Here is a 13161-nt window from a genome sequence, read left to right on the forward strand (position 1 = left end):
GATTTATCCTCCCATTGTAACCTGTGTGCATGCTGAAGCCCAATTGACACAGAACACGTCCCTCAAGAACACCTCTGTACTTCTGCTCCCATTTCCTCACCTTTGTACCAAGGTCAGGCACAAGGATTCAACGCTTCCTACAAGCAGAAGATGAACCCTGCAAGGGCAGTACAGCTCACAGGTCTTCCAAAACATGTCCTTACGGGAGAAAACAGAGCCTGGATCACATACAAGTGTGCCAGCCTCCCCCTCAGCTTCTGCAGAAGCTTTCTGATGTCCTCACTGCACTTCTCCCTATACTTCCTGCTGCTGAGGACGCCTGTGCCTTGTTGGGAAAACCAGAAGTACCAGTATTTGTTTTTTTTTAAAGCCTGTTGTTTGCATTCCAGACCTGAGGGTACCTACAGGTGATAGTCTGGGATGGCAGACTGGTGGTTGCTGTACAGCAAACAGCCCAAGTGAAAAAATCAACTCCGTTCAGTTTCTGTGGCCTATCATTGCTTCAGCTTCAGTCCATGAACGCAGATCAGACATCCTCCCTAAATATTTAAGTGGGAATCTCATTAAACCGTATCTAACTAGTAAATGGCAGCCACCAGCTTATTCTTCTGCATGTAAAAAAGTTGGCTCTCAGTGAAATCTGTTAATCCACATGTGTGTTCCCCCCTAAGAGCTCATAGCACCATCACACAAAGCCAAGCTGCAGCTGTGCACCAGCCCTGCAGCTCCTTGAGCCCCAGCCACCCTCAGCTCCTCGAGGCACTCAGCCTCACACAAGCACCAGACACCTTCTGTTCAAGCATGAAACCAAGAAAGCCTTTAAAACTGTCAGAAATTAAGGGACTGGAATTTTAAATTTAGAAAGTGGTATCATGGTATTTAAAATTAGCGTGCAAGCTTGCTACCTCCTCCTTAAAAATGTATTTGTATTCTGTTAGGTAAAATAGTGCTAAATAAATCTGTATAAATCCAACAGTGTTGGTTTTGTTAAGAGAAGTGAGAGCTGAACTCAAAAAAAACCTGCTGGAATTAATGACTCCTGGTTAATTTTGACTTTTTTTTTTTCCCCTGTGCCACTCATACATGGTTCTGTTTAATACACTCTTCCCCAAAAGACGTGTCTTCCTTTTCTGATGCGTCACCCTTTCCTCCATGGTGTCTCATGTTTCCTGCTGTGAAGTTTAGAGCACAGGTTCTTTCCAGAAGCTCAGCAGCAAGGCTGAGCTATCAGTGTGCCTCAGTGGAGTCTAACACTTGGACTCACAGCACTTGTTACATTGCTTGGAATCTGCTCATATTATAGAGCTCATCCCCAGCTCAGACATCAGCCAGCAGTCAGTGCTCAAGCAGAAGCCCAATGCAGCCCACAGCTGCCAGCAACTGTCCCTCTACCAGGTACACTGTGACAGCACAGCGCTCTGCCACTGCTCTGCAGGGGATCTCTTGGTGACATCCACCCAGTTTTTCCTTCCCCACCACATGCTGACATCCCCTAATGCAAACTCCTGCCCCCAGTGTGCCCCCCACACTTCCTACACCTCTTAACCAACACAGCAGTGGCCGAATCCCTATCACCCTCATCCTGTACTCACCCTCCTGCTGCTCAACACTGCCACATCCCTGACCCCAAAGCCAAGGTCCTGCAGCACAGATGGAATTCATATCTACACCCTGCAAGACTTCCCAGCTCACCATGGTAGCCTTTCCTCAATGCAAACAAAGCCACCCAAACAAAACTCCTGCACCGCCCACCCACTGCAGCATCACTGCCCCGTGCTTCTGTTGCTGCTCAGTCTTGCCAAATCAACCAAGGCAGCCCAATAACCCAAAACCTCCCTCCCCATCCTGTGACGTCCCGTGCCACCAGCCATACAGGTCCACCACAGAGATGACTGCCTGAATAAACCTTGACCCAACTGCTTTGGCACACAGCAGAAGGCACTGATACTGAGTGAAGCTGCGTTATCCAGATGGCAGCAGCAAGGGGGAAGGAAAGAAGGTATGAGACAGAGGAGGCAGGAAGAGATGGGACTTCACACGGGCCCTGAACAACCTGCAATGACACTAAGGTTACAATGGCCTCGGGCAAAAGACTTTCTGTCCATAAAACACAGAAACATGGGATCTTTTAACAGCTTGGGTATTCATACCTACATTCATCCCTCCTTCTATGTTGCTCTGACCCAGGCTATGAGAGGTTGGGATGAACACAGGGTCTGGTTGAAAACTCTTCCTAGTGCTTCCTTCGACAAATGAGAAGCCATGAGAACAACGTGGAGGTGATTCTGTCAGCACGTTGTAATGCCACTCAGATACGTAAGTGAAGGAAAAGCCACTTTTTTATTCTGCCATTCACTGACAGATGAAAACAATTTGCTTTCCCTGAAGCCTGTGAGCACTGGCAACCTTGGGAGGAGGTGGGCTGTCAACACATCTCTGCAGGACAGAGAAAGGCCACAAAGCATTGTTTCAGCCAGCAGCTGTGCTTACTGCATTATCAGACCTGGACACATGCAAGCTGACTGCAATCAGGTAACAAATTGAAGTCTGAGTTCAAGAAGGGCTTGCCAGCACTTCTAAAAGAACCCAGCTCTTTTTGATGTCAACACAAAGGTATGAGCAGTAGTGAGTAATGTAGCATTCTTTAGCTATCTGCATTACATATTGGCCTCCCTTTGCAAGGGATGCTCCACCCAAGAAGCTACAAGGAATCACACAACAAACACAAGCAAATAAGCTCAGTACAGGCTTCCTGACCTGCAGAAATGAAGAAAAGAAAAAAGAAAAGCCTAAAAGAATAACCTACCACACTGACAGAAGGGAAGAAATCCCCATCTCATCTGCAGTTTCTGTGTATGACTACACTACTTCCATGAGAAATCTGAGCACAAACAAACCACACCCCCTGAATATTAAAGCTGGCTCTGCACACCACTGCACCAAAGTTAAGCTCTCTTAAGATCACTGAAGCTTAAGAACACACTGAGCTGGCGGGGTGCTCTATGGAAGACAGAAGAGCCACGTAACAAGAGCAGCAATGCTCCCCTCAAACCAGTGCTATGGGCTCAGGGCTACCTGGGGATCCACACAAACACAATCCAGACCATCCGTTGCTGCACCCTTTGCTACTGATTAACGAGAGAGACAACGAAGAGCTGCCAGCTGTGTCAGCTCCTGCTGCACACACCTCTAGCACACGTGCATTTCGTTCACTCCGAATGAGAAGTTGCCAGCAGCCTTTAAGTGCCACAAAGAAAAACGTAAAGCAGTAAACAACTTTTCAACCATTCCCCCTTCATCCTCTCCCCCGCTGCTACCAAAACACCGAGGCAGGAGCTCCTCCTGCACGCGCTTTCTAAGAACACAATGGAACCACAGTCAGAGGATTAGTTACCTTTCAACAGATCGCCCAGTGCCTACACCAAGAATCACTCGATAGCAGATCAGCTGCCTTTGTACGCTATCAAGAGAAGAAACAAAGCAAATGATGGTGGCAGCCCTGAATAATTCAGATGGGAAGGAACTTCAGGAGCTCCATCTCCACACAGGGTCAGTCAGGGCATCAGATCAGACCAGGCTGCCCACTTTGCCTTTACCCCCTTTGATGCCAAGAGCCTCTGACAATAGGGATAACACAACCCCCAGCTGCAAGCTGTTTCAATGCTGCGCTGTACAGAGAAAAAGCCCCCATCCCAGGTCTAAGCAGAATCCCTTCCCAGTTTTGGAGGCCTCTCACCTCCCCCAGCCCCCCCCAGCTCTGTGGAAAGCCATCCTGCAGGTGGTGGAAGCCCTGCTCATGCTCCTCCAGAGAAAGCAAGCTCAGGGCAGAGATAGAACGCACCTTAATGTGAGGGTAAGAATGCTAGAAATTATTCTAAACATGCTTTCAGACCTGGAAATAATGAAGTCTGGGTATGTGCACAGCTGGAAAATGGAAAGTGAGAAAGGCGTGACAAGGAGCAGACATTTTCCTCCTGAAATATACAGAAAATAATTGACTTCTCACAGTTTTGTTTTTTTTCCCCCCCCTCCTCCAACTTCATTAAAACAAATTAATGCAGGAATTATGCCAACCTGAAGTGTATTTTGGTGGTTACAGACGTTAGCAAGTAGAGGGACACTAGTAAATAAATGGATGGGGGAGGTAGTTCTCTGCAGAAGCTCTCCCTGTGCTCAGTTTGATGCTCATCCTGTCTGCAATCTGACAACCCACAAGTCACCCTAGATGATTATCAAATAGCTGGGCATATGTTATTTTATACATAGCTGGGTAAGACAATGTTTTGCTGTTAAGCAACAACGCTACACGTGTGGCTGTTTATTTCATGGCCCCCTCAGTGAAACCCAAAAACAGAACAGAAATGTACAAGGCTGAATCCTTGCTGTTTTCCCCAGGAGAAAATCCAGAATGACCACCTTCAGAAAAGCAGGGGGCACAGAGCAGAACAACACAGCTGCTCCATGTCTTTCCTCACCTGCTAGGCAGAGCAACACAACGTTCCACGTCCAAGAAATAGCAAACTGTCAGATGTTTCCATCTGTCCATCCCTGTGACTATTGCGACAGCTGTTCCAGGCTAAGAGAAAACCAAAAGCTATTTTTCAAGCTACAGAAGAAAAATATCGCATTACAATTACTCAAAATTTAATCAGGTTTATTCGTGGACTGAAAGACCCGAAGTAATATTCAGTTTTATCCCCACAAGATCATCCACCAATTACTGCCATCTGATCCCTTTGTTCACAGTTCAGCTTGGCCCATCCAGGAACAATTCCAGCTGCATGTTTGTCCAAGTGGCCGTGCAAATAACAGCCCTGAAGGAGGCAGCAAAAAGCACCCCTAAAAACAGTTCTGTGGACTTACTGAGGTGCTAAATGCAAGAGGACTGAGATAAAAGCTGCATTATATTACCCCGCTGTACGTTTAGTCACAGCACTCCCTCATTACTGACTGACACCATTCAAACATGGAAGATTTTCTGCAGCACGCTTTATGATCAACAAGCTTTGCAGGCACATAAGCACGACTCGTTAAACCTCATCTCTGCACCAACGGTCGCAGATCTTTGTTAAGCTCCAGATTTGCAACATATGCCTGGAAAAAGGAGAAAAACACAACACCCACACTCACAGAACTTTTCCCATGGCACCTACCTACCTCACACTTCCACAACCATGCATTTTCTCTTCTCATTTGCTTCCTGCAAGCACACGGTATCATAGAACCATAGAATGGTCAGGGCTGGAAGGAACCTCAAGGATCATGAAGCTCCAACCCCCCACCACATGCAGGACCACCAACCTCCACATTTCATACCAGCTCAGGCTGCCCAGGGCTCCATCCAATCTGGTCTTGAACACCTGCAGGGATGGATGGGGCATCCACAGCCTCTCTGGGCCACTGTTCCAGCACCTCACCACTCTTTCTGTGAAGAGTTCCCCCTGATATCCACTCTAAACCTTCCCTCCTTAAGCTTCAAACCATGGCCCCTTATTCTGTCACTATCCACCCAAGTAAAAAGTTGATTCCCCTTTTCATAATCCTCCTTTTAAAAACTGAAAGGCTGCAATGAGGCCTCCTCACAGTTTCTACTTCCAGAGAACAGTGTATGCAAAGGTGCACTTGTGCACAAATACAGATATCAAAGCCACCTGTGACACCCCAACATTTGGGAGTTTAAAAGCAACCAAAAGAAATCGCCTCTTAGTTATGAGCTGTTTGTGTAGGCTGCAATCCTTACACAGAATGTACCACAACTACTACTAACGACATGATCTTACTATCAACAGCAGGGACAACAGACACCCCACCAGAGAAAATTGCTGAAAGCTGCTGGAATTTTCAGAACGGAAGGAAAAAAGGATGGTAAAGCGAATATATTTCAAGCTACCTACTGAACAATCTGCAGTCTTTTAGGGAGGCACATGAAACAAACAGAAACTAGGGTGGAAAAGAGCCGAGCAGCCCCAAAGCGGGCCACATCACTGTACTTCCACAGAATGGCTTAGGTTGGAAAGGACCTTAAAGATTACCTAGTTTTAATCTCCTGCTGTGGAGAGGGCTACCCAGGGCCCATCCACGTCCCGGTGCACCTCCACGATGGGGCACCCACAGCTCTGGGCAGCAGCACCGGCCCTCCGAGGGAAGGATTTCCTCCTCACACCTAACCTAAATCTTAAATGAGGTGATGCGTTTCATCGCTGACACCGTAACTTCTGTACTTCTGACCTGCCAGCGCCTCTTCTCTCCCCATCGCTGCTACAGCCTGAAGCCGCTCCCAAAAGGAGACTGGGACCAGCGTGTGCTGTGGGGAAGGCGAGCAGCCCGAAGCCCTCAGCCCTACAGCCAGCACCCACCTATCCTTTGTTCCACAGCCCTAAAGCCTTGGGCAGGAACTTCAACCCGAATCCGTTCAACTCGGATCCCCCGGTTATCTCATTTCAGCACAGCCCGGCGGTCACCGCGGCCCCGCATCTCCCTCACAAACCTCCTCCCGACACCCAAACGGCGGCGCCGCCCCTCCGCCTGTGGGGCCTCGCCCGGCCAGCCGCTCCTCTCCCCCAACCCCCGGCCGCCGCCCCCCGCCTCAAAGACGGGGAAGGTCAGGGCCGGGCCTGGTCAGGCGCCTACCGGCAACGCCCCGCAGCGCGGAGCCGCCGAGCGGTGCCGTGTGCCGACAGCCGGGCCCCGCCGAGCCGCCCCGCCCCCCACACTCACCCCGCAGCTCCCACTATGGCGGCAGCCCCGTGCGCGGCGCGAACCCCCTCAGCCTTTCTCGCCCGCGTTCCCCGCCCCTCCCCACACGGCCCGGCCCCGCCTCGATGCGCGCCGGGAAAACGAGTCCGGCTGGAGGCGGCGCCCCGCGTTGAGCTGGGCTTGCGGGACTACAAATCCCGACGTGCCCCGCGGCGCTGCCCGCGGTGGCTCATTTGAATGGGGGAAGGAGAGCGCGCAGCGCTGCGCCCGCGGGCCGTGCCTCGGAGCATTGTGGGATTGCGGCGGAGCGCTGAGGGGCTCACTCCCATCCCCCGCTTCGAGGCGTGTCTCGAAGTCCACTGGCTGGGCTCTGTAAGCAGACCGGGAGAAATAGCGCGGGTTTGGCCCGTGGCTGCCTAAGGCTTGTAGTCCTAACAGGATTTCCCCACAGAGGGGTCCCGGGGACGTTCCGTGTGTGAGGAAACAGCTGCTTGTCCCAAAATTCAGCTCAGCACTCCTGAGAGGAGCTGCACAGTGAAATGTGCGGACAAGAAACACAATCCGCTGCTCAGATACCCTCTAGGGAAATCAATTTGGGTAGAAGTTCAGGCATGGTAGAAAAACAGCTTCAAATAAATGCTTCCACACATAAACGTTGTAAGAAGTTGGACCCCAGCATGGCTCAGGCTGAGCACACAAAGCAGCAGCTGGGCGGGCTGGCAAAGGGCTGAAGGCTTTGCTCTGGGGGCATTGCATAGGCTGGAGGAGATGTGGCCATGATATGAGGCGTTCCTGTAGCTGTGGGGGTGACGAGGGCTGAGGGAACACCAGGAAAGCAGACCGAAAATGGCTGACTTGAGCCCCTTCCCCAGCCCCACCCAACACACCACTGAGGGCCAGTGCCTTCCAAAAGGTTTCTCACTGCCAGCACCCACCTTCCCTTGAGTTCTTTGGGGCCTCAAGGATTTGTGCCATGGAAAAAAAAACTGTTTTTTCAAATCACAGCGCGTGTGACACTTTTGTGCAGGTAAACGTTTTGCACGCAGCGATCCTGACTCATCAGCTGTGTCATTTTTTATTCAGAGGGCTGTGAAGGAAAGCTGAGGGAGCTGGGCTTGTTCAGCTTGGAGGAAGCTCTGGGAAGATCTCACAGTTGCAAACACAAGGCCAGAGTCTAGAACTTGCAGGCCGTGTAACATGGCACTCATTTTCTGTCTACTGTTCCTGTCGTAGCCAGGATAGCACAAGAAAGACCTTTTGGGATGCGGGTGCACAGCTGTAGCAGCCCCTTTTTGCGCTGTGTAGCAAAGGTTCTAACATGAGGGGGAGACACGGAAAGAATTTGAGGGAGAATTGCTATGAGAAAAGTAGAAAAAGATGAAGGCAGAATGGAGCGTATTAAGGAGGTAACTGGGCTTTAGGGATGTTTTGCTTGTGTGAGAGCTGTTCCTAAATTGTTTTTTCATCAGAATGAACGTGATGAAGGCTGTCCTTTAACCCAAGGAAAAGAGCAAAGTGATGAAGATCCACCAACAGGTGGTAAAGTTGTCATCCAGAAAACACAGCTTGTATTTCACCTGAATAATCAGACTGGCTGTGGCCATTGCTCTGCCAATGCCAGTTTGCTTTCTGAACACACCTCTCTGAACTGCAATATTTCTATTGGGAAGTCACTGCTGCTTTCTGTATCTGGGAGCAATGCTGGGCACCTGACTGCCTGTCTGGGTGAGAAGAGTGAAAGGAGCTGCCTGCACAGGACTGAGGTGCCCCAGGAACCTCAAATCCTCTGCTGTGAGAGAAAAGAAGGATGGCAAGAAGGAAAAGAAGTGTAAGGAGCAGAAGGCAGGCACTGTTCATAATGGCTCATTTTAATCCTGATCTAGCCCAGAATTTCATCTGTCCCAGTCTCTGTGCAAAGAGCAGAGAAGTGTGAGGTTGTATCAGTAACATTCACCATCCAGGCTGTAAGCCCATGCTTTCTAGAACACCAGTTCCCAGGGGAGCCTCCAGCCTCTGCACAGTGACAGTTAATGGCACAGTAACTTCTGCTCTGTTCTGTCCTTGTCACATCGGAGCTCGGGTCACAAGGAAGAGGTAGGAACGGGGCAGGACTTTGAGTGTGGGCAGAAAAAACTGCAGATAAATAGTTTGAGCAGAGCTCTGGAGAATATTCTTTGTGAATGAACACACCAAGATGCTTTGTCAGGAGCCACGAAAAGAACCATACGTCCTCCAATCGTTTAATGGGAGCAATAATGATCTCTAACACAAGTGAATTGAGCAAGCCTTGTGCGAGCACATGGAAGATGTTCAGGGTTTTATTTACGTGAAAGAGGGCTTTGCATGGGAAAGAATTTTCCTTGTGTTTTTCTCCTGTTTGATTCTGAATATGGAATTAAGGTTTTCCCTTACAGCAATAATAGCCACTCTAAGGAAACATTCTTCAAGTCCCCTCCTGGGGCTGACATTTCTTATCATATACACACAAACACACAGGAACATGGAATGGGAGAAGAATTCTGAGAGGGTGCACGTGAGCTCAGAATGCAGGATGCAGAAAGGTGGGAAGTTAAAATGGAAGAAAAAGCATTTGCATTGAGCATAACACAGCTCATGTCTGAGGTACCTTCCTAATTAGCCTCTTAATTCATTGCCAGTAGGGTTGCTCACTTAATTTAGCAACAAATGGGGGAAATCGTGCACGAGGAAATAATTTCACTGCTTCATTTAATGTTTGTAGTTCACCCCATTAAATGTCTGATGCACCAGCTGTAATTTTTTGTCTTTTACAATTATTAATAATAATTGCAATAGTTGCAAGCAATCTCAGATGATGAACTTTGGGAATTGCACAAAAAAGCAGCACGCTGGCTTTTCCCTGTGCACTGTAGTGGGCACACTCACTCCCTGCACACTCACAGGAGGCCAGGGCTCCTCCTTCCTCAGCCACGTGTGGTGTGTGAGCCTCACTCTGTCCCTTCAGTGTAAGCACTGTGTGGGAAGTCCGGCTCTTGCTGCTCAAATTGCTCCTATTTAGAGCCTGTTTACTGTCCCAGTAGCTGTCTGCTCATCAGACAGCTCCAGCTCCCTGAGTAGACAGGCACATAATTACACAGAACTGACCTCAAACTCCTCTTCCTTACCCTACATTAGTTGAAGGACGTTCAGGCTGTGGAATAAAAAGTCATTCCCAAAGAGAAGCAAGCTACAGCCACCGACCTTTCAGCAATCCAGTCAGTCTAACTGCAGACGTCCCATTTTCATCTGCAGTAAATGTTTAGCAAGTGAAACCTATAATGATAAAACTACTCTCACTGCGAGAGGGAAGCAGTGAGTCAGCATTAAAAATGAAACTTCGGGTCCCCAGATAAGAATGCTATAGAACTACACAGCCAACAAAACAGCAATGTTAATTTTCCAGATGTATCGGTATTCACAGTAATTAGGAAGTTCCTTTGGTCAGAGCAGGGCAGTTTGCAAAGTTCCACCTCGGACAGAAAGCATCGCAACCCCTCTGGAGCTCCTCACAATTACACAACACGGAAGCAGGAAACAAAACAAAATATACTTTATTAAAATTAAGCATGTTAGCACCTCAGTGTAACCTGGAGAAGTCGAACAGTCCAGCAGTTAACCAGTCCAGCGGGCTAAGTGGCTGAACATCCTGAAGTGCATTCCAATGGTAAAAAAGTACCATGACTGTTAAAACGCGTGTGTTCTCAAGAAGCTAGGATGCACAAATGGTCTCGTTTGTAAGGAGAGACCTTGTGCTGCCTATTGTCTTGATGGGAGCATAGATCTGCTGGACCAATTACATATGCTAAATCAGATAGGGTAGCGGGTGTCTGCTTTCCCTACCACCCCCTCCCCCCCAAAAAAAACAAAACAAAACAAACTTGCTGCTTACTTGACTTGCAGGAAAATCAGTACACGGCAGAGCTGAAGTTAGAGCTACATATCAGAGAAAATAAATTAAAATGAAAAGAACAGGAAATACTTAGTACATGAATAGACCTGTAGTATCCTCACAGTCAACCATCCAACTCAGTACACACAGCAATAAAGAAATGACCCATGCATCACATAGCAGGCTCTGACAACCAATGCCTTCAGCTGAACTGGCTACATGATCAACAGATAAACCTCCAGCTAACAGCTGCCAATGTGCCCTTTTGTTCCCTCCTACAGAGGGCATTGAAACCCACGGTTGGAAAGCTATGTTAGCCAGCGTTACAAAGATTACAATATTTTCAAACCAAAGATACTTTTTACATTTAGAAAATACTTATATAAAACGTAGTAAAATCGACATCTCGATCTACTAAGTGTAACACATTCCAAGTACAGGAAGATGATCTCACAGACCCAGAAGCCACCTGGGCACTCCCTCAAAAGTAATTATGGGCACACTGTGGTGAACTGCCTTTTGTTTCCCAACATACATAATAGTCAAGCTGTGCCCCCCCCCCCTCAATCCAAGTACGCATGGAGACGGAGTCAGAGCGGCACGCCAAATGCCCTCCTCCTGGAAAGCACCAAGGGCTCCATTCCATGGCTCAGTCCAAGCTCATCACCTCACACCCCTCATTCCACAGCCTTCTGGCCAACTTCCATTTGGTTTCCTGTTGCTGAATGCGAGGGGACTAACGCTGGCTAGAAACAGAAACTACACGATCATTCCACGTAAATTTGTTACAATACTTTTAAATCTTGGTTTAAAACACGCAAGCACATTTCATTAAGGTCTTACCTAAGGTACAGATTATTAGTCATGCCAACTAGGTTAGGATTAGACAGCAAGGGTTTGCAACCACTGCAGATACGTTTGCTTCACTTTGGCTTCACCCCAGTTCGCTGAACGAAAGCCAAGGATTTAAATTCCGACGTGTTACAAAGCCTGTGTTTCACGAGAGGGAGTTCTTAAGCCACTGGGATAAACTACAGACATCAAATGCCACCAGATTCTTTGTACCAGGTCACAATCCTTGCTAGTGTTGAGAGCAGAGACAACTGTAACAAATACGTATGTACTGCTGAGTAAGCCAAGCCTATATGAGCACTCTTAAATTTTGGGATTCTTTCACACTAGAAATGGCAGTCTTTTATGGCATCAGTAATTTACTGAAGAAACACATCACCCTGAGAGGGTTTTCTAAAGCTTTCCTCACGCCTTTGCTAAGCAAGGCCAAGCAAAACATCGTTGTTTGTTCCTATGGTGGGTACAGTGGCAACCATGCTTTCAGGCGTGCCTTCTCCAGGGGGTAGCGTTCCTGCCACCTCAACTGAGCGCAGTTTATTTGCTGAAAACCAACACCCTACATCCACTTAGTGGTGACACGGGGTCCCAATGCCCTAAATGAGAACAATTTCAAACTACACAGAGGATGCCAGCGGACTTGGTGTAGGCCAGAGGTGTCTCTAAGAGGAAGCTGTGTTTGTAACAGCATTCCTCGGCAACTCCTGAATCCGGTGGGTTTGCATGTGGGTAAGCGAGGCCACGGCCCATGGCGGCCCTGTCCCGGGGCAATGGAGGCTCAGCGTTCAAGCAGGGCCCGGCCGTGCCCCGGGAGGAGTCGGCCGCCCTCAGAGCCCATGGCGCTTTCGGGCCCCGACGCTGGCGGCATGGAGCAGCCGGTCTTTCTCTCGGATCTCCTCGCGGAGCTGGGCCTCGGCCAGACGCAGGCGGCGGATGCTGCCCTTCATCTCCTTCATCTTTACCTCCAGCAGAGCGATGATGTCACGTTGCTCGTTCAGTTTCCTCAGCAGCTCCTCCGACGTGGTGCCGGACGACAAGGAGTACGAGTGGTCCGGCGGGCCGCCTTCCACGGGGCCTTCCTGACCTACCGGCAACCAGCAGGGGCCGGGCCCGGCAGCGGCGGCCCCGAGCTCCACCTGCACCGTCAGGTCGATGGGCTTCACGTCCTCGGCCGCGCCCCCTACCGGGGCCTCGGCGGCGGGGCCGGGGCCCTGCGGGGCGACGACGACGGTGGCGGCGGCGGCGGAGGCGGCGGCGGGGCGGGGGCGGCGGGCGGCCCGCGCTGCTTTGCGCTCGTTGACGCCGCGCAGCGGGAAGATGGTGGGCACCCGCACCAGGTAGGACTTGCGGCCGCCCTGGAAGTGCTCGCTGCAGACCCGGTGGCCGGTGGTGGGCTGGAAGGTGCTGAAGCAGCCGCTGACGCCCGCCCGGGAGACGTTCTTCAGCCAGAGGCGCCTCAGCTCCTCGTCCTTGGGGAAGGTGTAGAAATGCAGCGCCTTGTCGCGGTGCGAGTTGTTGTAGCAGCCCGGCACGCAGCAGGTGAAGCCCGGCATGGCGGGGGTCCCTCGGGGCGCGGACGCGGGCCCCCCGCCGGACTACAGCTCCCACAAGGCCAACCGCGGCCTCTTGCCGCTCGCCGACGCCGCCCGCCCGGGCCGCACCGGAACTACGCGGCCCACAATCCAGCGCGGGGAGCGGGAGGCCGAGCG

The 13161-nt window shown here is 50.3% G+C and overlaps 2 protein-coding genes across 5 annotated transcripts in view; both read right to left on the bottom strand.

The window, feature by feature from the left end:
- Positions 1 to 6800, bottom strand: part of NUTF2 (nuclear transport factor 2) — a 21538-nt gene extending 14738 nt beyond the window's left edge. The window contains exon 1 of one of the 4 annotated variants that reach the window (XM_042821561.1): positions 6718 to 6800. The gene's annotated coding sequence lies outside the window, so the exon portion shown is untranslated. Of the gene's footprint in view, positions 1 to 3394; positions 3419 to 4475; positions 4577 to 6032; positions 6330 to 6717 lie in introns of those variants that run through there. The other 3 variants (XM_042821564.1, XM_042821562.1, XM_042821563.1) reach the window with 3 other exon arrangements.
- A 3441-nt stretch (positions 6801 to 10241) lies between these two features.
- Positions 10242 to 13068, bottom strand: THAP11 (THAP domain containing 11). The gene has a single exon (XM_042821507.1). The coding sequence runs from the start codon at positions 13003 to 13005 to the stop codon at positions 12280 to 12282; it is 726 nt and encodes a 241-aa protein (XP_042677441.1). The 5' UTR covers positions 13006 to 13068; the 3' UTR covers positions 10242 to 12279.
- Positions 13069 to 13161: the final 93 nt, after the last annotated feature.

This window comes from Centrocercus urophasianus, unplaced genomic scaffold (assembly GCF_019232065.1).
Source record: "Centrocercus urophasianus isolate 14NV4802_14NV808 unplaced genomic scaffold, USGS_Curo_1.0 seq_2, whole genome shotgun sequence".
In the NCBI taxonomy this organism is placed as follows: domain Eukaryota; kingdom Metazoa; phylum Chordata; class Aves; order Galliformes; family Phasianidae; genus Centrocercus; species Centrocercus urophasianus.